Source organism: Eschrichtius robustus, chromosome X, assembly GCF_028021215.1.
Source record: "Eschrichtius robustus isolate mEscRob2 chromosome X, mEscRob2.pri, whole genome shotgun sequence".
NCBI lineage: Eukaryota > Metazoa > Chordata > Mammalia > Artiodactyla > Eschrichtiidae > Eschrichtius > Eschrichtius robustus.
In genome coordinates, this window is record NC_090845.1 from 34,184,263 (window position 1) to 34,209,310 (window position 25,048).

Below are 25,048 nucleotides of genomic sequence, written 5' to 3' on the forward strand. Positions count from 1 at the left end.
GATTTCATTTTGACTGGCATTGATATGATCGGTTTCTTTTATATGTTATGCAATGTAAAGTTCATGAAGTGTTGAAATTTACATGGTCAGAGGGGGAAAATATATTTGATATATGGGGATTGTATATATCATTGCTGATTTGAATTTCAGAGTGAGGAACAAGTCAATCTAAGTATCGTATCAGTGAATCATAGATACATGCAAAGGGACTCCTTTTTGAGTCTGTAGCTAGAGGACAACCTGGAACAGCTTGTCTGGGCAAAGCATAGGACTTCTGATGCTCGCATTCACCAAGTGATGGCCCTGTGCCCGGTATAGGACGTCCTGATGAAATACTGCCATGACTAGGGTGTGCTGTCGTTGCCAGAATGCAGGTTACTTGTCCCCTCTTTGCTTAGCTGAAATTTAAGCAGACTCCAGTGATGATGCAAAATTTAAATGTTTTCTCTGCTTTTATAATTTTAATTAAATAATTGTCTAGAAACCTTAATTAAAAAGAAATTCTTACTTTGTCCTATATGTGCATATTTCTTCTTCACTTTCAAAAAATTCTTTCCTGCGGCCTCAGTGTCCATTCTGCCATGTTTTTCACCACTCCTGCAATCAAGACTGCCGACGTGATCTGGGTAAAATGAAAATGAGGAGGCCCTTGTTCAAAAAGTGTTAAGAATTTCAAGACATTAAACAAACATGAGCAATTCCAAGTGTGGAGTTCTTGCATACGTCACATGCCCATGAAGCTGGTCCTGCCTGTCGTGTCTTATGTTCCATTTTTCATAAGAAAAGCCTGTTTTCAACAACGACCAGAATCATTTTCTAGTATTGCTGTTCTCCTGATGGTGTATGATGGACGTAGAATAATTTTACAAATGCCCTTTTTCTTTTAACTGGTAGCCTCCAAAAGTAAATTCCTGATAACTTTCTGAAGTCCCGTACTTAATGGCATTTTTTGTGTTTTGTGCTTTGCCCATCCAGTTTAGAATATAACCCATGGAAACTGTATTACCTCTGATTAATCACAGTTTAGTCACATCAGTAAATACCAATACAGTCGTCCCTCAGAATCCATGGGGTATCGATTCCAGGACCCCTGCAGATACCAATATCCATGGTTGCTCAAGTCCATTATATAAAATGGCATAGTATTTGCATATAACCTATGCACATCCTCCCATATACTTTAAATCACCTCTACATTACTTATAATTCCTAATATAATGTAAATGCTATGTAAATACAAGTTTTGCTTTTTGGAACTTTCTGGAATTTCTTTTTTTTTTTTCTTTAAATATTTTCAGTTCACAGTTGGTTGAATCTGTGGATTCGGAACCCACAGATATGGAGGGCCAACTGCTGTACCAACCTTTGAATGTAGAGAAAAAAATTCTTCAGTTTTAACTTGCATCTCACAATGGTTGTATTACATTTTTCTTTGTGACAGTTTACCAGTGTTTGGTTTGAAATGGTTATAAAATCAACATTTGCAGAAAATTTTTTGTATTTCATACTTAGTTTTTCTCTGCCAAAGTTTAAATTCACAAGCTTTGCTAAAATACCATTAGGTTACTAAAAAATATGTCATTTCATGCTAATATTGAAAGTGTTTATGCTTTTGTTCACTCTTAATAATTTAATTTCCAATTACAGCTTTGGGGATAGACAGTGAAGAAATCCCAGGAATATGCTGGATATACCCTATTCTTGGATTCCCACAGGCACCACATCCTAAATGCCCCCAAGGTAGGTATATCTTAGAGTCAGAGAACACCAGGATTTTAGGTATCTTAGAGACCTTCTAATCCCATCTCTTCTTTGTACAAGTAAGAAAATCCAGGTCCAGAGAAAGTAGGTTGTAAAGTGACCCAGCCCTATTGGTGGAAATGCTAGGACTGAATCTGGTCTCTTAACAATAAGTCCAATGATCTTTCCACAAAACCATACCATTTCCTGTTGTTTTCCTTGTTGGTGAAACCTACAAATCAACTAAGATTGAAATAACATTAAATTCAGACCCCTTTATTTCATATTCTTTGATGTGCTCAGAGCCCTGCACTAGATCTGTAAGATTCCTGGGTACTTGGGTTCTTGGTTCACATTTAATCACCATATTCCAGCTTCTGTGTAACTCATGGGGTCAATGATTCCTCTATTAGTTGTCCCAGATACAAAACTTTTATGATGTTCTCCAAAAACCAGTCAGAATGTACTACAGATTTTAGGGAGGTGGGCTTGGCCACCACACATGCAACGTAAAATCCCTACTCTTAAAATGCCTTTTTTTCCCGCAATGACCCCTTTTTTCCTCCACATACTCCAGGCTTCTCTCAAGTTTCTGTATGTTCTCTTTCCTCAACACTCTTCTCACTTCTTCCGCATACTTTCATTTTCCCATTTTGTTCCCAGGGTCAGCGAAAGAATCACAACTCCTCTTAGATAACCATAAGGTGAAATTTAGTATCCCAACCTCTTACCAGGCTCTAGGCATAGTTCTTCATAACTAAGAATCACTGAATTGCACAGCAAAGGGATATCTATTTTTGATCTCCACCTTGAGCAACACAGATAAGCTAAAAGAAGTCTTGAAATTTTGAATTTTTCTTCTCCCTCCAATACCAGTCTTTGCTAGTGAAAAAAAGCTAGTCTTTACTGATGCAAATTATGTCACCACACTTAGAAGAGAAAATAGTCAGTTTTGCTTATGAATAACAACATTTCCCCAGAGACACTGGTTATAAAGGCAGGCCAAGATTATATATTTCCTTATGTAGTTTAATTTTAACTAGAGTGAAAATCCACGTAACTAACAGTACCTTTGACAATAAATGTCATTTGTTTTACTGGAAATATTTTTACTCTTGAGTTAAAAAATTATCAACACATAAATATTTCAAATATACTAAATTATCTTCAGAATGCTTCAGAAACACGTCAAAATGTTTTTTTTTATTTCCTTCAAAACATAGTTGTTTGTATACTTTCCAAAGAGCTGAACAGTTTAAAATTTATAATAGTCTTCTGATCAAAGTGATGTAATACAGCCTAGACATTACTCTGTTGGAATTCTAACAGCAGTGTTGCTCGTGTCTACCCCAGACACTGCTTGTTTTTTTCCCAGATTAAAGAGTTAAAGCAGATTTTTTAAAGTCTAAAATAAAGCCTATGAGAAAATAAAAACAGATTTCTTGCACAGTTTTCTTCAAAGAAGGTTAAGTATGCTCCAGAAACATAGAAATTTTCTATCAAGTCACTTTTGATAATTATTAGATTTTTAAAGTAAATGTGAGTTCTGTAAATAGCCTGTGTTACATTAGCACAACCAAGCAGTAACATCTGTGTTCTGAACAGATTGTGTACTAGTTGTTAAATCATTTTACCAAAAGTCTAAAACCTATTCTAGTAATTCTTTTTCTCTGCAAATGCCCTTGAGAAACAAATGGGTATGATTTTATAAATAAATATTATTTACTTTCGGTACAGTCCATTCTTCATTCTTAAGAACACATCAGAAATAACCCATTGCTTTCCCTGCTCAACTGTGTCACCATCAATGTTTGTTGTTCCTTTTTTTTTCTATGTACCTATAACCCAGGTTATTCTCAAGCCCAGGCTACTTTTGTTGCTCTCTGAACCACCTTTTCTCCTGTCCTTTGGTGTAGATGATTGGAAAAGGGCTGTACTCCCTATCACAGTGTAAAGACAGTTGAATGTGAATCCATTGTGGTTTAGTAATCCTGGCATTGCTAGGGCAGTAATTTCCTAAGGACTTACAGGACAAGACCAATGACATGATACTAATTGTAACTTTGATCACACTAATTTCCAATTTAATGCTTTAAGACTGAAGCTAATTATAACCAGAAAAGCTTGTACATTTTCCTCAGCCATTTCAACCCACTTAATTTACATCTAACTTTGTACCCTTGTTGTACATTTCACATATTAATTCTAAGTCCAAAATGTTCAGTATTAACCTGTAAATTTAAGAATTAAAAATAAATTTATTTTAAACATTTCTTTACTATAAATGTGGTATATACTGCGAAAACACATAAATCTGAGGACATTATCCAATCTTGCAGTTCAGATGAACATATTATCAATATTATTGATGCCACGAAAGCATAGTGTAATCCATTTCAAAGCTTTTTTGGTATTATGACTCCCTTTTTATCTCATATTCAATTTATGTCCTATGTGCATCTGAACTGATAAAAATATAACAGTTAATATATTTTGGAGAAATAATATTCTTAAATATGGACTCTAGCATACATGGCCCCATAATATTATACAGCTAATGCCAATATATTAATATTCCTTTATATAATTAGTAGTTGATATAGACATAATATTTTGGTTGCTCACAAGATCATTAACAACTTCTTCTGCACTTTATATAAGAAAATGTTGGAATTATATATATATATATATATATATATATATATAAATATGTCAAGTTACATATTTAATGTTTTAGTGCTGTATGCTAAATTAATATGTAATAACATTTTAATATTAACTTTAAATAATTCATTACAATTTTTAACTACTAAATAGTGTATTTTGTAAATTTAAAAGCAATTCACAAATGGAAATCAAAATATTTTACTTAAATAATTTAAGTGAATTTTAAGGTGCATGTAAATAAACTAATATTTTTGGTTTAGGAGATATTTTAATAAGATATATTTTAAAAGTGTTATTACAAAATAAATATTACAGAACTTATTTTTTAAATTATTTGAAGGTATTTGCTGTAGTATTTTTATATAAGTAAAGTTTGGTATTTACCACAATGAGTATACAGCTAGCTGAAAAATCCAGTCCCTGAATCACATTTCTACATCCTAATGTAATCTTCTGTACTTTGGTGTGTATCTTCTACATTTATCTCTTGTCATGCTATTTTTACATATTATTTAATATTCATGTTGCTTCCAAAATGTCAATGTATGTTGATACTGAATGAGTGTATGTGTGTTAATACCAGATGTAGTGACATGTCAAAGTATGCCAAAGGAACTTTTATTTTTCATAACATAATTCATTTTTTCTATCTCAAGAACGATCATATAACCCAATAGTCAAATTAACTGAAAGTATTTCTCTCCTGTAGTTGTCATAAAATGTCTGTCCAGGAAGCGGGTAGAAGAGGAGGTGGAAGTCACATTGGATGGAGATTTTTGGGGCCAAATTCCTATCTTACATCTGACAGACTTTGTAGTGATTCCAAAAAGAAAATCATATGATTCTTATGAAGATATCAAAGGTAAGAGAACCACAGTCATGGGTATAAAAAATTATAATACATAAAAAACTCAGTTTTCCTTAAATTTCAGGTTGCTGATTACTCAGTTGCATGAAAATCCATTCCCATTTATTTTTCACACACAGTATCATTAAAATAGTGCCCAACGAGTGTTCGCTTATGTTTGTTCTCTTCACATAGTAGTTTTCTCCAAAATGACAATAATTATGGTTATCAGTGGATCTATAAAAATAGGTTGTGATTTTGTCAGCAGTGAGGAAAGAAAAAGTTACAGTAACTGTAATTTTCATTTCCCTTCAACTTTAATTTCTTCCTTTACTCTCTTTTTCTGATTTAAGGAATAAGATTGAAGCCATGGCTTCAGCTTTAAATTTGGAAGCAGAACCTTGAATAAAATGTTTCTTATTTAAAGAAACAGAAAAATTGACATAAATTAGATGTAATACCCACATATATTTTGTACAACTACCCCTCTGACATTTAGAGTCTTAAATAAGACTTTTCAAAAAGTTAGTATTATGGTCTGGCAAAATCAAATCTCAGTGATGCAAACTTTATTTTTCAGCTATCTCCCAGATGAACTAAAGTAGAATGCTCCTATTCACACTGAAAGGGAAATTCCCATAGCAGTGTTTTATTACAATCAAGGGGAGAAATCTATGTTTATGTATTATTTAAAAAGCAAATTAACCACAAATCTAAGTATGAAATTCCTTGCAGAAACAAAATATCTTCTCTAGTTTTCTCATTTATAGCTATAGTTTTTTACTTTAATCTCACTATTATCATCTCTGTGTCTAATCTAATTATTTCAGTGATACGAGAATGTAAATGAGGTATAACTGAAGAGAGAGAGTATACAAGAGTATAGAGAGGATATACAAGAGATAGTAAAATAGTTTTTAATTTTTTATAATAGCAGCTATTTCTACTAAGTAATAAATGCTCATTTTAAATGGTTCAAGAAATTCCTGAAGTAATATGGATAGCAGCCCCTCAACTCAATTCAGCCCCACTCAGATGGTGTTAGAATATAATAAACTTGATATATACCCTCTCATACTTTCAGCCATACTTGAGTGATGGAAACATGTTAGGAATTTAACCAGTTATTTTAACTAAGACCAATTAACAGTGACAAACAAGACAGGCGTATTTCTCTTTCACATGTAAGCCTGGACTTGTGCGTGCTTTAGGCAGTGTAGTGCCTCTGCCCCTTGAGATTATCAGGCATTCAGGTTCCTTTTCTCTTGTTGCTCCACCATCCACTAAGTTGTCCTCATCTGCATGATCAATTCTACAGTCACGTCCACAGTGAAGAGCAAGCTGGTTCCCTTTAAAGCCATGACCTGAAGATGCATATGTGATTTCTACTTGTATCCCACTGGTGAGACCTCAGTCATATGGGCACACCTAGCTGCACTTGAGGCTGGGAAATGCCTCTTGACAGACCCAAATAAAATTGGGGGGCATTCTATTATGAAAAAAGAGGAAAAGAGAGAAAGTAGATATTGGGGAGACAATTAGCAGTCTCTGCCATATTTTATTTGCTGTGAACTGTTAAAATCTATCATCAGTCCATCCGAAAGTACTTAATGAGGACCTATTATACATCAGGTGTTTTCCTGGGCATGGAAATTCACACATACCCCTATCCCTCTCCTACCATCAGACTGGTATCCCCACTGTGTAGGATAGAGTTCCAGTCAGTTTCTGGTCAACATCTCAAATCGCCTACTGAGATGAGGATCCAGGTTTAACTGGCTGGCTCTGCACAGCCCCTGTTGCCGTGAACCGAGTACCACCCTCCATTCTCCAGTTCTCTCTGCCACCTATCTGATACAAAGTATTGTCACTCTGTCCGTGCCTTCTACCATACCCCAAACCCGGATTAGAACCTTTCTGATATCCATGCTGGTTTATTTATTAAGCACTTAGTCTTCCAAGAACAATGCTAAGTGTTTTGTGTTTTGTACTTATTATATTATTATAGGACTTATCATCAAAGAAACCCTATGAAGCACATAGTATCCCTATATTTTTATTTTACAAGTGAGGAAATCTAAGTAAAAGAAGTTTAGTGACTTGTCCAGGGTCCTACAATGCAGCAGTGGAAGGGATAATGCATGAATCCAGGCCTATTTTTTAAAACCGTTTTAAAAAATACTTTAGGTTTAAAACCTAAAGATGAAATAGTAGGTTCTGAGCTGTTCATATTGGCATCAGACCTAACCTAATTGCTTTTTCTTTTAAAGCCCTGTAGAAATCAAAAACTTCTACAAGGGAAAAGCTCTCTAAGAGGTTCCCTAACATAAGGTATAATGCCCGGTACAAAGTGGCCAATCAATAAACAAAGAGTTGTTTCAGCTTTCCCTTTATTATCACACTCTCTTCTATTTCACTTTGTACCCTGTTTTATCCTGTTGCTCTTTTTTTCAGTAGTAGTGTTTACACATTGCTTGCTGAATAAAAAATGACTTTGCAACATATAAAAGTACCAATACCCATCAATTTTACACCTATAAAAATATCTATTCCATATGAAATATTTGATCACTTTTACCTACTAAAATGCTTTTGATGTGATTCAATCTATATAAAATAATCCTGAATTACATTCACCATTTGTTCCCTACTGTCATTCCAGCCTGTTTATTTGCTGAAGCTGTAATGTGTAGAGCTAGGGAATATTTATTTCTCTGCTTTTCTATGCAGGCCTGCTTTCTCCTCTCTTTGCAGGTCTCCTTTCTCTGCCTGCTCATCGACTTATACACATGGCTCCATCATGCTTAATCAACACTTCCATTTGCTTCATGAAACCCTTGGTGTCTTCCAAAAAAGATTATTCAAACTGGGGTTCTATTATTTGCAAATAACATTCTAAGAGTAAATGTAGAAGAGGATCTAGAAATAATAAATATTTCTTAAATGAATTACAAAAATGTCAGAATAATCTCTGCTATACACTTTCACTATAAAATTTGCCAGGCAATATTTGAAAAGCTGGAGATGGAATTATGAAATGAGTATCTATGTTATATGTATCCAATGCATTTCAAAAGATCTTTGGAATTCCAAAAGTATTAGTTCACCCTAACTGTGTTCTTTTTATTTACTGGCTAGTTATTGATAGTATGATGTATGTGAGAGTAGGAGATAGTAATGCAGTTACTAGGTTGCACAATGAGATATTTAATTCTTAATTATATTAACTTATTACTTATTTTTTCCCTTTGGTTGAATTTTAGTTTTGTCATTGCAAAATGCCAGTGTAATCACAAACTGCTTAGATTTATAAAAAGTAAAATAAGTTTATATGAGGAGAGAGGAATTTTCCATTTCAATGCCTGTTCAGTTACTCTATTTCAAAGAACTATCTATTAATAATGGAATCAGACTGATACAAAGCATTTCCATTTATCTCAAAAAAGTTATTATAAATTGGATATAGATTTTGCCTTAGTGAATCATGTAATGACATTAGACAAATGTAGGAAATGTAATCTTTAAGTAAATGAAATTCTGTTGGCTTTCTTTTCTTCAACCGATAGCCAATACTCAAAGAAAATTCTGATTGTTTATGCATATCAGGGATAAGAATATTAGTGTAGATTAACCTCAGAATTCAGATGTGTAATGCAACTTCCAATTTCCAGTGATAAATAAATGTAAGTACTTTCTTATTAAAATAGAAAATAATTTTAATAAACAGCCAACCTATAATAATTGTACCCCAGTGAATGTCCAGTTTCCTTCTGAAGTGAAACCATTGTTTTGTGTGTCATCCTGCTATGCTTCAGTGAATTTTTTTTTAAGGGGGGGTTCTTTATTCTTTTTTTTTAATAAATTTATTTATTTATGTATTTATTTATTTATGGCTGCGTTGGGTCTTCGTTGCTGCGTGCAGGCTTTCTCTAGTTGTGGCGAGCGGAGGCTACTCTTCGTTGCGGTGCGCGGGCTTCTCACTGCGGTGGCTTCTCTTGTTGCAGAGCACGAGCTCTAGGTGTGCGGGCTTCAGTAGTTGTGGCTCACGGGCTCTAGAGCGCAGGCTCAGTAGTTGGGGCGCACGGGCTTAGGTGTTCTGCGGCATGTGGGATCTGCCCCGACTAGGACTCGAACCCATGTCTCCTGCATTGGCAGGTGGATTCTTAACCACTGCACTACCAGGGAAGTCCGCTTCAGTGAATTTTAATAGTTTAGCGTTCAAGCCTTGATTTTTATTTCAAATCTATCCTGTTGAAGGCAAAATGTTGATGCTTCTATGACATGAAGTGGAAAGGAAGGTAAAGAAATGCTTATATCCAGGACTCATCTTAATATGTTCTTGCTACTTTAAATTGCTTAAATTGTACTCTTGTCAGGTTGCAAGCTAAAGAAATTATAATTCTGATAATAGAAATTGATTAAATCTTATTACCTGAAAAAAATCCACTTCCTCCTAGATAAGCAGGGTCTATAAGGAAGCTGCCAACATCATTTTGAGAGGTTTGAAAGGCATGTTAGGAAAACTGTCTCTCTCAAATAGCTCCTGAAAATACACCTTTTGGTATGGTTCATATTTTACTGCTTCATGACTTTTCATGATGAAAAATAATGCTTACTATTGAAAATAACTATTTGGAAGGTTTGCAGGCTTATCTCTTCCCATCATTCTCTCTAAAATAGCTTTTTCTCTGCTCAGTACCACCAAATGCAAGAAGCTATCTATTTTTTTGGCAAAAGACATTTTAATTTGTGAACGTTTATTTCTGTTCTGAAGCATGTCTTGCTATTCAGAAGTAGGTTTGTTCAGTCCCCTCTCAACTTTAATGTTTTTCTCTGTCTTAGTGTCTTTTCTCTGAATATTTAATAAATCAGTTGACCTCTCTCTTGCCTGAGTTCCTTAAAAGCATCTGGTAATAACTGGATTCCTTTCACTGCTGTTATTCCAAAGATGTAACCAACTTACATGCACTCTCTGTAATTCTTCCTGCTCGCCCTTTCCTTCTCACCTATTTCTTTATGGAGGGACGAGCCTGGTCACAAGTCTGAATACTATTTTAGACTTTGTGCAAAGGCAAACCAGCTGTTTTCACCTATGTGTGTCATTTAATCATAGTTTACTCAACACATTAAATAGAATTCAAAGAATCATGTTGTTTATGCCATTTTGTACTTCCTATAGTCTCTTAAATCCCTTATGGTGGAAATTAGAGCACTTCACTCTGTGACTTGAACTTTGATGGGGCTTTTTTAGGTGTGATCATTAGTTACACCCTGTATTCCCTCATCCGAATTTATAAGCATCTGGGAAGTAGATGTAGAAATAAAGCAGCTGGAGATCAAAAGGTACCTTTATATAAAGGTGAACTGGAAAATGACTTTGGATTCATTTGGGCTTATTAATACCTTCCACCAAAATCAAGTGCATTAACCCCAACTTAGCCAGTTTTAGATTCCTTACAGGAATAAACAACCAACACATGAAGAAGGAAGAGAAAGTGTACATCCTGGATTCAGGACATCGGGAAAGAAAAAAAAGGGTCTGCTCATCTGCTCATGCTTCATTTCTTCACCCAAATTCACTGATCGGATGTGTCGCTTTTCCTCGGATGGCAAATCATGATGGAGGAGGCAGATTGATGCTGAGATTTTTTTTCCTCCTATACCTTTCCCTTCTAGTGAGTGAATAAGCCTCTCTATGTAAACATGATCAGTAGGAAATAAGGATCCCCACCACTGCCTTCCCATTATTTCCCTTTGTCTTCATCATCTTCTTTCCCTGAGAGTCCAATAAAACTATCAAACCGCATTAAATGAAAATACCAGGACCTCTCTGTTCTCTTTCCACCCTTACTCCTCACACACACCATTGAGTTAATGAAGATTGATCACTTCCGTATCTTTTTTATTCAACAACAATCTAGGGAGCATCTTTGCTGCCAGGTATTATGCTGAGTCCCAGAGATGCCAAAATTAACAAGACACAAACCGTTGTGAAGGAATTCAAAAAACATCTATCCAATATGTTGGATTTATGCACCTGTACTATTTAAATCAATTGGTGTTGCCCTACTGGGATATTATAATACTTGTATTTTTAGACTGTATTTTGAAATGTCACTTCTGTAAGACTACAAATTATACCGTGTGGGCAGAATTTCCCCTATAGTTGTGTTTATCCTTCCTAAGTAACTCGTAGTCCGTGCCTTCTTTGTGCCTCTCTGGAGATTAGTTCGGTGACTCTCTCTCTATGGGACTTTTTCTGTGAGAGCAGTTTTGCCATTTAACTGCATAACAGATTCATGCCTCTTCCTGTTATTTCCCAGTGTTCAGTAGCTTGAGGCTGTTTTTCTTTGATTAATCTATTGTCTTTTTTTGTGCCTGATTTGCTGATTTATGTGTCACACTGGTCGCACTTCACCCCCCAGGCCAGTCATCTTGTTGCATGTTGTTTACATGTTGAGTGTAAACACCCACGTTGGGTTTGGTCTATGATCACAAACAGCTCCTGAGAAGCTCGTCATTGGTCCTCCCATGACCCCACATTGGCCTCTAGACTTGATCCTTTCCTCTGCTTCTCTTCATTTTGCTTTCTCTACTCAACTCACTCCATGAAGCCTTCTGTCCTAACTACTCTAATGAGAGTACCCCTGACAAGATTGTCAGCCTTATCCAGTATGCCTAATCCAGTGGTCAGATTTGTGTTCTGAGCTTACTCATCGGCAGCATTTACCAGTTGACCCAGTTAAAGAACTTTCTGCTCTGGGCTTTCATGACTAGCTTTATTTATCTCTCCCTTTTCCATCTCTGTTGTTGGCTCCTCTTCCTCTGATCAGGATCTAAATGTTTGAGTGACCCAGGCCTCTGCCCTGAGGGCCATCACACCCCCTTGCGCAGGTGATGGCCTGCACATTTCCAGATGCAGCTGCTGATGGCATCTTCTCAGCAGTTGTGCCACTTGACAGGCCTGGTATCCTAGGTTGTGAAATCTGAAGACAGACAGCTTGGGTTCTTCCATTTAGTCTCTGTAGGGCCTTGACAAAATTACTTTAGTTCTCTATAAACTTTGTTTCTTCAATTGTAGTATGGAGATAGTAATGGTATCTATTTCATAGGATATTTTTTTAAGATTAAGTGCAATGCATAGAATCCGTAAAAGTGCCTGATTCTCAGTAAGTGTCTCAGAAGTGTTAGATATTACCATTATTATCATTTAAAGCTCTGGTTAGGCATTCTCTGACAGTGATGTAACTAGAGGGCCCATCTTCAGTCACTGACAAATGACATGTTGAGATGGAAACGTGATTCTTTGAATGTCATTCAGTGGAGTTTCTCATTAATACACAAAAGAATATTCTATCAAAAAAGAAAGTACAAAAATATGGTACCTAAATCTTAGAGTCTGAAATTGGGTGCTAATTGCTAAAAGCTTAGATAAAATATTTATGTTACAAGAAGTTCCTTTATCTTTTATTTCTGGTTTCTTGTTTAAAATGAAACATGTAAGAAGAGCATCAGCTATGTGGCCACTTTCTTCCTTTAATTTTCATTTTGTAGTTTACTGTACTTGCAGTTGTATCAAAGGAACATGCAGTTATTTTAAGTTAATCAAAATGTTTGGTCTATTAAATGACCTTATGAAAGTGAAGTAAAGCATGTAAATGAAATACCCCTTCAAAAAGGTACACAATTTTGTAAAAAAATAATAAGAATGTGCAGATGGCACATTCTTCATTATCTGTTCAAAGAAAATAGCTTTAGGTAGTTTATCCAGTATCCTCTCTTTTCTTTGAATACCTTGTTGTCGTCATCCTATTTCAGATTTGTCTTCGGTACTCCATTCATTCCTTGTATGATTACTATGTTCTTTCAAACAAATGTAGATGCCTGTTATTAATGAAGAGACAACTATAGAAATTTAGGGAAAGAACATGAATAATATTGTTCTTTATACTTTGATATTCATTTCTCTATAATTGAGACATTTTGGTTCGGTTTGCTATGAAATGTATTTCTTACAGATTAAAATATATATGGTATAAATACATAATTTCAAAGTACATTTTGCAAATAAATTGGTTAAAATTCAGTACTTTTTGATTATTTATCATATTTAATCAAGGGTTCTCTTTTTAAAAATTACTAATATTCTTCCACATTGAATAAAATGCAGTCATTGCGCTGAGAAAATTCACCCAAGTAATAGGCACCCTTGGCCAACATAGTGCCCGTTGCATGATTTATGGGCATGATGATACAAGCATTAGGCTGAATGATAATTATGCAGGGATAATATCTGGATGGAGACATACCCCTCTTATTCAATATAACGACCTTGCTGTCATACCCAAATGATTATTACCAACATTATTTTATGAGACAGTAGATGATCGATAGATAGATAGATAGATATAGATACAGATACAGATACCTCATACTCTACAATTCTCTGAAACCTGTTTGATTAAATATTTTGTATGTATCAATATGTTAAGGGTATGAATACAGTACTGAAGTGATAAGCTCATGATTCTAGTTACCAGTCAGGACTGCTCATGTAGCTGGCACTTCACACATCACAGGGCATTGCTTGAGCTTAATCTACATCTTCCTCTCACCCTTGTGAAAGTCACCACATGGCCTGAACTACTGCAGAAACTTCATTACCTTCTCTCCTAATCCCCTTTTGCTCAATTTACCATTCAACGATCACATCACTTCCATACTTAAAACATTCAGTAGGCTCTTGTTATTCTTAGAAGCCCCAAATCGTCACTGTACCCTGCATGGTCTTGCCTATTTTGCCCATTTCATCTCTTGACAAGTTCTTCCCACTCCCTTTTGCTCCACCTGCTTAAGTTCTTTCTCAAATGGGCTGAGGTGGTTTCCACCACGGAAAAATTCCCCAATGCTACTCTGATGCCTAGGAGGCATTTACTTTCTCTCTACATCCAGGAAACCCTTATCACCTTTCAACTTTGGTGTGCTGGTCTCCTCCTCAGGACCTTAGAAGTCAAGTTCCCAGGACCTTTGCTCTCATAGCCTCTTCTGCTTCTCCATAGTAGCCGTTATCACAGTAGTCATTTAAAAACTAGTGATATAATTGGTAGTTTATTGGCAGTTTTTCCCTCCCAATCATAAAGCTCCATGAGGACAAGAACCTTATTTGTCATTTCAAGGAAAGCTTTCAATTATTATTCATTGAATGAATAAAGAAATGAAAATATAAATGATAAGAAAAACGTTTTTAAAGCCTGTTTAGATGTTGGCTGTGGAAACAAAATTATCTGCCTCATATTCATGAATTTAGCCATAGCTAGGAAGTTTTACTGGGGCAAATTCTACAGGTCTTAGTGAGCAGTTTATGAAAATCTTCAGAGAATGGGAGACCATTGAAAATGGAAAGTGCTTTTAGACAAGCCTGTGATAACCATTATATATTGTAAAATACAGAAAAAAAGAGGTTAGTAAATATTTCAGTACCTGTTAAAACACAATTAAAATTAAATATATATTTATCATATTAATTTCATGAGTTCAAGTGTCTTTTTAAGGGATTGCTAAAAAAAAGGACAGAATTTTCCTCCTGTATTTGTTACAGTAGTCCCAAGAACTGTTGACTTGTAACTTTGAAATTATAAACTGTATTAAGAGAAACTACATTTATTTAGGTATTTTTTTAGAAATGTGCAATTATTCTCTTAAAGTTATGAGCTATGTTTGTCATGAGTGATTAATTTTATACAACAATCAGATGATAATTAACTTACACTGGCCTCACTGATTTAGCTCTTATCAACCATGTCCACATAAAAGTACTATACAGATTCTCTTCCACTTAGCAAAAGGCATGTTTTTAACTTGATAATATGACTTTTCAAGTAAAATGCAGAGACTCTAATATGATAGCTTTAAGACACGTTACAGAATGTCAGTTTATGATTTTGTACAACCCAATTCTGTCCCTCTCCCTTAGGTGCTAGTATCAACATATTCGAGTTACAGGTAAGGGGGATATGTGTAGTTTGAAAAAATACTAATGTTCCTAGTTGCCTCACCCCCTGTCCCTTGCGGATAATCATGTCTGTATTTTGTACCAGTGGGTTTTCTTATGATTGGAATTATGACATCCATAGAGACGGATTCCCCACAAGGGGTTCAATGCTTCTGAAACTAAATTTAGCTTCTCATTTCCTATCTTCATTCTGACACAGCCATTCCCATAAAGGCTTCAATAATTAAGCAGAAACAGATGCATATCTCAACTACATACAGTATTTACTTTGAAAAATATAATGTCATTTGAATGCAGTGGAAATTTCATCTCCCACTAAACACTCTAAAATTCTTAAATACTGCTTCTCTGTATGGAATGCTGCTTCCTATACATTTCCATATCCCGTCCCCAAAACAAGTAGACACATTAAAGTAGACATGTTGATTTTGCTACAACAAAGAATGGTTATCGGGCTTCCCTGGTGGCGCAGTGGTTAAGAATCCACCTGCTAATGCAGGGGACACGGGTTCGAGCCCTGGTCCGGGAAGATCCCACATAAAAAAAAAAAAAAAAAAAAAAAAAAAGAATGGTTATCGATAGGAACAACAGTTGCCGATTTTGTCAACAGGATGAAAACTAGCAATTCAGGAGGTCAGAAATTTATTTTTACGTGTGGAAAAAAAAAAGATCTTGTAAGGGTGTGGGTCAGTCAGTTATTTTACATTAATAAGGTTTGCTGAGTAATCATTAAATGTGACTTGGGCTTGTTACAGCCAAGCTGTTTTTCAGAGTTCTGTGGCAGAAATTATAATCAGCTACTTCTGAAAGGTGGTCTGGTTTCTGTTAGGATTGCTTAGAGGTGGCCGTCAGTTCTGTGAATCCAAGGATCACATTTACCTTTACACACTAGAGACAGACTTTAGAAATTAGCTCAGCTGTGGACCAGGTCAAGTCATGGTTCTCTGGAGCTCTCTTCCATGATCTATATGCAACAAACTTCTTGATTTGCAAGTTGGGCTCCTTACATGGACATGGAGCATAAATATAATAAATGATTGTGCTTCTCTTCTACATGCCAGTCTTGAATTTAAGATATTTTTCACATGTACCTAACAAAACCCTGCTATAATTAACTTTCCTCTGGTAACCTACTGCTTAAGAAAATACGGCTAACCATGTTGTCTATAATAACCCAAGACTAATGAAGAACTCTCTCTTGTATTAAACTTTACCAGGGAATTGCCTGGTGGTCCAGTAGTTAGGGCTCCGCGTTTTCACTGCTGAGGGCACAGGGTTCAATCCCTGGTCCGGGAATTAAGATCCCGCAAGCCGTGCAACACGGCCAAAAACTAAAAAATAAAATATACCAGTGTTTGAAAATCCTACCCTAGTAGACTGGGATGCAGTTTTAATATTGTTTGAACTTAATTCAAATCGTTCTTTATAAATTACAAGTCTATAGGCTTTTAATATATTTTTTATAGAGAGCACGTCATTATTTTTATTTTATAGTAAATATTGATTTTTAGTTTCCACTTGGCTATTTCTTGTTTTATAAGTCTGAATTTTAAGGATTTAAGATGGTGGGATTTAAGGATGATGGGTGCATGTATTTTTTTTTATGTTCATTCATTTATTTACCGTTTAACAAAAGCATACTGAGTACTGTTATATATCTGGTAATGCACTAGGTATTATGAACACAAAGCTAAATAACATATACCATCTTCCTCCCTCTAAATACTTGTGCATGATTAATGCTGACATAATTGATTTTCAACCTATACATATTTAATTGAATTAAAATGCATTTTAATCTTAATTTTCTTAGATATACCTGTAAAACGTGAATTTGAATATGAAATTCAATTTGAATCTGAAGTCACAAAGGCTAATTTGGAATCCTGCATGGCTTTATATTACATAAAAAAATCTTATAATATCAAGGCTGAAAGGGCAACATTGGTCTTCAGTCTGATATTTGCACCAAAGAAACCATTGAGGTAATAAACCTGCTTTTACCCCTATTTTCTTTAAACAATATTATTACTCTTTTAAACTAAATAATGTGATATTTTCTTTACATCTTTCTATATTTCAGTTGCATTACTTTGATGCTCTTGAGGTGAATAGATTATTTCTCTTTTTTTTTAACATCTTTATTGGGGTATAATTGCTTTACAGTGGTGTGTTAGTTTCTGCTTCATAACAAAGTGAATCAGCTATATATATACATATATCCCCATATCTCCTCCCTCTTGTGTCTCCCTCCCACCCTCCCTATCCCAACCTTCTAGGTGGTCACAAAGCACCAAGCTGATCTCCCTGTGCTATGCGGCTGCTTCCCACTAGCTATCTATTTTACATTTGGTAGTGTATATGTCCATGCCACTCTCTTACTTCGTCCCAGCTTACCCTTCCCCCTCCCCATGTCCTCAAGTCCATTGTCTACGTCTGCGTCTTTATGCCTGTCCTGCACCTAGGTTCTTCAGAAACATTTTTTTTTTTTTTTAAGATTCCATATATATGTGTTAGCATACGGTATTTGTTTTTCTCCTTCTGACTTACTTCACTCTATAGGACAGACTCTAGGTCCATCCACCTCATGACAAATAACTCAATTTCGTTTCTTTTTATGGCTGAGTAATATTCCATTGTATATATGTGCCACATCTTTACCCATTCATCTGTCGATGGACACTTAGGTTGCTTCCATGTCCTGGCTATTGTAAATACAGCTGCAAGGAACATTGTGGTACATGACTCTTTTTGAATTCTGGTTTTCTCAGGGTATATGCCCAGTAGTGGGATCGCTGGGTCGTATGGTAGTTCTATTTTTAGTTTTTTAAGGAGCCTCCATACTGTTCTCCATAGTGGCTGTATCAATTTACATTCCCATCAACAGTGAAAGAGGCTTCCCTTTTCTCCACACCCTCTCCAGCATTTATTGTTTGTAGATTTTTTGATGATGGCCATTCTGACTGGTGTGAGGTGATACCTCATTATAGTTTTGATTTGCATTTCTCTAATGACTAGTGATGTTGAGCATCCTTTCATGTGTTTGCTGGCAATCTGTGTATCTTCTTTGGAGAAATGTCTATTGAGGTCTTCTGCCCATTTTTAGATTGGGTTGTTTGTGTTTTTGATATTGAGCTGCATGAGCTGCTTGTAAATTTTGGAGATTAATCCTTTGTCAGTTGCCTCATTTGCAAATATTTTCTCCCATTCTGAGGGTTGTCTTTTGGTGGTGTTTATGGTTTCCTTTGCTGTGCAAAAGCTTTTAAGTTTCATTGGGTCCCATTTGTTTATTTTTGTTTTTATTTCCATTTCTCTAGGAGGTGGGTCAAAAAGGATCTTGCTGTGATTTATGTCATTGAGTGTTCTGCCTATGTTTTCCTCTAAAAGTTTTATAGTGTCTGGCCTTACATTTAGGACTTTACTCCATTTTGAGTTTATTTTTGTGTATGGTGTTAGGGAGTGTTCCAATTTCATTCTTTTACATGTAGCTGTCCAGCTTTTCCTAGCACCACTTATCGAAGAGGCTGTCTTTTCTCTGTTGTATATTCTTGCCTCCTTTATCAAAAATAAGGTGACCATATATGCGTGGGTTTATCTCTGGGCTTTCTCTCCTGTTCCATTGATCTATATTTCTGTTTTGGTGCCACTACAATATTGTCTTGATTACTGTAGCTTTGTAGTATAGTCTGAAGTCAGGGAGCCTGATTCCTCCCGCTCCATTTTTCTTTCTAAAGATTTCTTTGGCTATTCGGGGTCTTTTGTGTTTCCATACAAATTGTGAAATTTTTTGTTCTAGTTCTGTGAAAAATGCCAGTGGTAGTTTGATGGGCATTGCATTGAATCTGTCGTATAGTCATTTCCACAATGTTGATTCTTCCAATCCAAGAACATGGTATATCTCTCCATCTGTTTGTACCATCTTTAATTTCTTTCATCAGTGTCTTATAGTTTTCTGCATACAGGTCTTTTGTCTCCTTAAGTAGGTTTGTTCCTAGGTATTTCATTCTTTTTGCTGCAGTGGTAAATGGGAGTGTTTCCTTAATTTCTCTTTCAGATTGTTCATCATTAGTGTATAGGAATGTAAGAGATTTCTGTGCATTAATTTTGTATCCTGCTACTGTACCAAATTCATTGATTAGCTCTAGTAGTTTTCTGGTAGCGTCTTTAGGATTCTCTATGTATAATATCATGTCATCTACAAACAGTGACAGCTTTACTTCTTCTTTTCCGATTTGGATTCCTTTTATTTCTTTTTCTTCTCTGATTGCTGTGGCTAACACTTCCAAAACTATGTTGAATAATAATGGTGAGAGTGGGCAACCTTGTCTTGTTCCTGATCTTAGAGGAAATGATTTCAGTTTTTCACCATTGAGAACGATGTTGACTGTGGGTTTGTCATAATATGGCCTTTATTATATTGAGGTAAGTTCCCTCTAGGCCTACTTTCTGCAGGGTTTTTATCATAAATGGGTGTTGAATTTTGTCAGAACTTTTTCTGCATCTATTGAGATGATCATATGGCTTTTATCCTTCAATTTGTTAATATGGTGTATCACATTGATTGATTTGCATATATTGAAGGATCCTTGTATTCCTGGGATAAACCTCACTTGATCATGGTGTATGATCCTTTTAATGTGCTGTTGGATTCGGTTTGCTAGTATTCTGTTGAGGATTTTTGCATCTATGTTCATGAATGCTATTGGCCTGTAGTTTTCTTTTTTTGTGACATCTTTGTCTGGTTTTGGTATCAGGGTGATGGTGGTGTCATAGAATGAGATTGGGAGTGTTCCTCCCTCTGCTATATTTTGGAAGAGTTTGAGAAGGTTAGGTGTTAGCTCTTCTCTAAATGTTTGACAGAATTCACCTGTGAAGCCATCTGGTCCTGGGCTTTTGTTTGTTGGAAAGTTTTTAATCACAGTCTCAATTTCAGTGCTTGTGATTGGTCTGTTTATGTTTTCTGTTTCTTTCTGGTTCAGTCTTGGAAGGTGGTGCTTTTCTAAGAATGTGTCCATTTCTTCCAGGTTGTCCATTTTATTGGCATATAGTTGCTTGTAGTAATCTCTCATGATCCTTTGTATCTCTGCAGTGTCAGGTGTTACTTCTCCCTTTTCATTTCTAATTCTGTTGATTTGAGTGTTCTCCCTTTTTTTCCTGATGAGTCTGGCTAATGGTTTATCAATTTTGTTTATCTTCTCAAAGAACCAGCTTTTAGTTCTATTGATCTTTACTATTGTTTCCTTCATTTCTTTTTCACTTATTTCTGATCTGATCTTTATGATTTCTTTCCTTCTTCTAACTTTGGGTTTTTTTTGTTCTTCTTTCTCTAATTGCTTTAGGTGTAAGGTTCAATTGTTTATTTGAGATGTTTCTTGTTTCTTGAGGTAGGATTGTATTGCTATAAACTTCCCTCTTAGAAGTGCTTTTGCTGCATCCCATACGGTTGGGTCATCGTGTTTTCATTGTCATTTGTTTCTGTGTATTTTTTGGTTTCCTCTTTGATTTCTTTAGTGATCTCTTGATAATTTAGTAGCGTATTGTTTAGCCTCCACGATATCTGGTCTCATAGCATTGTGGTCCAAAAAGATACTTAATATGATTTCAATTTTCTTAAGCTTACTAAGGATTCATTTGTGACCCAAGATATGATGTATCCTGGAGAATGTTCCATGAGCACTTGAGAAGAAAGTGTATTCTGTTGTTTTTGGATGGAATGTCCTATAAATATCAATTAAGTCCATCTTGTTTAATGTATCATTTAAAGCTTGTGTTTCCTTATTGATTTTCATTTTGGATGATCTGTCCATTGGTGAAAGTGGGGTGTTAAAGTCCCCTAACATGATTGTGTTACTGTCGATTTCCCCTTTTATGGGTGTTAGCATTTGCCTTATGTATTGAGGTGCTCCTATGTTGGGTGCATCAATATTTACAATTGTTATATCTTCTTCTCGGATTGATCCCTTGATAATTATGTAGTGTCCTTCTTTGTCTCTTGTAACAGACTTTGTTTTAAAGTCAATTTTGTCTGATATGAGAATTGCTACTCCAGCTTTCTTTTCATTTCCATTTGCAAGGAATGTCTTTTTCCATCCCCTCATTTTCAGTCTGTATGTGTCCCTAGGTCTAAAGTGGTTCTCTTGTAGACAGCATATATATGGGTCTTGTTTTTGTATCCACTCAGCCAGTCTATGTCTTTTGGTGGGAGCATTTAATCCATTTACATTTAAGGTAGTTGTCGATATGTATGTTACTATTACCATTTTCTTAATTGTTTTGCGTTTGTTACTATAGGTCTTTTCCTTCTCTTGTGTATCCTGCTTAGGGATGTTCCTTAACATTTGTTGTAAAGCTGGTTTGGTGGTGCTGAATTCTCTTAGCTTTTGCTTTTCTCTAAAGGTTTTAATTTTTCCATCGAATCTGAATGAGATCCATGCTGGGTAGAGTAACCTTGGTTTTAGGTTTTTCCCTTTCATCACTTTAAATATGTTTGCCACTCCCTTCTGGTTTGCAGAATTACTGCTGAAAGATCAGCTGTTAACCTTATGGGGATTCCCTTGTATGTTTTTTGTTGTTTTTCCCTTGCTGCTTTTAATATTTTTTCTTTGTGTTTAATATTTGATAGTTTGATTAATATTTGTCTTGGCATGTTTCTCCTTGGATTTATCCTGTATGGGACTCTCTGCGCTTCCTGGACTTGATTGACTATTTCCTTTCCCATATTAGGGAAGTTTTCAACTATAATCTCTTCAAATATTTTCTCAGTGCCTTTCTTTTCCTCTTGTTTTGGGACCTGTATAATTGGAATGTTGGTGCATTTAATGTTGTCCCAGAGGTCTCCTAGACTGTCCTCAATTCTTTTCATTCTTTTTTCTTTATTCTGCTCTGCAGTAGTTATTTCCACTATTTGATCTTCCAGGTCACTTATCCGTTCTTCTGCCTCAGTTATTCTGCTATTAATTCCTTGTAGAGAGTTTTTAATTTCATTTATTGTGTTGTTCATCATTGTTTGTTTGCTCTTTAGTTCTTCTAGGTCCTTGTTAAACGTTTCTTGTATTTTCTCCGTTCTATTTCCAAGATTTTGGATCATCTTTACTATCATTACTCTGAATTCTTTTTCAGGTAGACTGCCTCTTTCCTCTTCATTTGTTTGGTCTGGTGGCTTTTTACCTTGCTCCTCCTTTATCTGCTGTATGTTTCTCCGTCTTCTCATTTTGCTTAACTTACTGTGTTTGGGGTCTCCTTTTCGCAGGCTGTAGGTTCATAGTTCCCGTTGTTTTTGGTGTCTGCTCCCAGTGAGTAAGGGTGGTTCAGTGGGTTGTGTAGGCTTCCTGGTGGAGGGGACTAGTGCCTGTGTTCTGGTGGATGAGGCTGGATCTTGTCTTTCTGGTGGGCAGGACTGCATCTGGTGGTGTGTTTTGGGGTGTCTGTGACCGTATTATAATTTTAGGCAGCCTCTCTGCTAATGGATGGGCTTGTGTTCCTGTCTTGCTAGTTGTTTGGCATAGGATGTCCAGCACTGTAGCTTGCTGGTCGTTGAGGGAAGCTGGGTCTTAGCGTTGAGATGGAGATCTCTGGGAGAGCGTTCGCCATTTGATATCACATGGAGCCAGGACATCTCTCGTGGACCAATATCCTGAACTCGGGTCTCCCACCTCAGAGGCACAGGCGTGACACCCGGCTGGAGCACTAACACTTTGTCAGCCACATGGATCAGAAGGAAAGGGAGAAAAAAAGACAGAAGGAAAGAAAGAAAAAGATAAAGTTATTTTAAAAACTTTTTTTTAATTATTAAAAATTAAAAAATTACAAAGTAATTAAAAAAAAGGAAAAGAAAGAAAGAAGAGAGCAACCAAACCAAAAAACAAATCCACCAATGTTAACAAGCGCTAAAAACTATACTAAAAAAAAAAAAACAATAAACAACAGACAGAACCATTCGACAAATGGTAAAAACAAAGCTATGCAGACAGAATGAAACAAGGAAGCCTACACATACACACTCACAAAAAGAGAAAAAGAAAAAAAAAACTTTATATGTAAAAAAAAAAAAAAAAAAGGAAGAGAACAACCAAATCAGTAAACAAATCTACCAATGAGATAATAAACTGTAAGTACTAAACTAAGATAAACATAAGGCTAGACACAAATTAGATGCAGAAAGCAAACACCAAGTCTACAGTTGCTCCCAAAATCCACCACCTCAATTTTGGGATGATTCGTTGTCTGTTCAGGTATTCCACAGATGCAGGGTACATGAAGTTGTTTGTGGAGATTTAATCCGCTGCTCCTGAGGCTGCTGGTAGAAATTTCCCTTTCTCTTCTTGTTCACACAGCTCCTGGGGTTCAGCTTTGGATTTAGCCCCTCTTCTGCATGGAGATCGCCTGAGGGCGTCTGTTCCCTCCCCAGACGGGACAGGGTTAAAGTAGCAGCTGATTAGGGGCCTCTGGCTCACTCAGTCCAGGGGGAGGGAGGGGTACGGAATGCGGGGCGAGTCTGTGGTGGCAGAGGGCCGCGTGACATTGCAACAGCCTGAGGCATGCTATGTGTTCTCCTGGGGAAGTTCTCCGTGGATCACAGGACCCTGGCAGTGGCGTGCTACACAGGCTCCCAGGAGGGGAGGTGTGGATAGTGCCCTGTGCTTGCACACAGGCTTCTTGGTGGCTGCAGCAGCAGCGTGAGCATTTCATGCCCGTCTCTGGGGTCCGCGGTGATAGCCGCGGCTCGCACCTGTCTCTGGGGCTCGTTTAGGCGGTGCTCTGAATCTCCTCTCCTCGCGCACCCCAAAGCAATGGTCTCTTGCCTCTTAGGCAGGTCCAGACTTTTTCCCGGACTCCCTCCCGGCTAGCTGTGGGGCACTAGCCCCCTTCAGGCTGTGTTCACGCAGCCAACCCCAGTCCTCTCCCTGGGATCTGACCTCCGAAGCCCAAAGTCTCCACTTTGCCCTCCGCACCCCTGTTGCTGCGCTCTCCTCCGTGGCGCTGAAGCTACCCCCCGTCACTCCCCCTCTCCACGAGTGAAGGGGCTTCCTAGTGTGTGGAAACTTTTCCTCCTTCACAGTTCCCTCCCAGTGGTGCAGGTCCCATCCCTATTCTTTTGTCTCTGTTTTTTCTTTTTTCTTTTGCCCTACCCAGGTACGTGGGGAGTTTCTTGCCTTTTGGGAAGTCTGAGGTCTTCTGCCAGCATTCAGTAGGTGTTCTGTAGGAGCTGTTCCATATGTAGATGTATTTCTGATGTATTTGTGGGGAGGAAGGTGATCTCCACGTCTTACTCCTCTGCCGTCTTGAATGTCTCTCCCGAATAGATTATTTCTAGCTATCAAGCTGTGAAAAGTATTCCGATGAATAAAATATTCTAAATTATTAGAAATCTGAGATATCCTTCAGGAATTGTGACCTCCCCAAGGTCATTAGGATATGCTATTAGCAAAACAGGGCTGTCTACTTAAAAAAAAAAATTTAATTACTGACTTGGTGCTGTATATTGGCAACATGATGTTTCTTGATACTACTTCTCACAAACAGTTGATGAAAATGCCTAAACTATGTTCTCCTTTGCAATTGCTGTCATTACCATTTTACCACCCAAAACCATAGCATTGCACATCCTTTAGTAAAGTTTAAGAGGGTCACACTGGAATCTGTGAGAATAGTAAGCTTTGAATGTCTGTCTCTGAGAAACCTCATCCAGCATCTTTATATTTACTTTTTAGGCAACTGGTATTTAGCACCTACAAGTACCGTATGATAGGTCACATCCAAAACAGGACTTTATTTATGTCTTA

General features: G+C 36.5%; 1 protein-coding gene across 1 annotated transcript in view; it reads left to right on the forward strand.

Annotated features, from left to right (window-relative positions):
* The window catches only part of CFAP47 (cilia and flagella associated protein 47), a 460,447-nt gene that overhangs the window by 387,634 nt on the left and 47,765 nt on the right, over positions 1-25,048 (forward strand). The window contains 4 exon segments of the mRNA XM_068532596.1: positions 1,023-1,111; positions 1,648-1,740; positions 5,117-5,269; positions 17,080-17,262. Of these exon segments, the coding sequence (XP_068388697.1) occupies positions 1,023-1,111; positions 1,648-1,740; positions 5,117-5,269; positions 17,080-17,262 (518 nt within the window).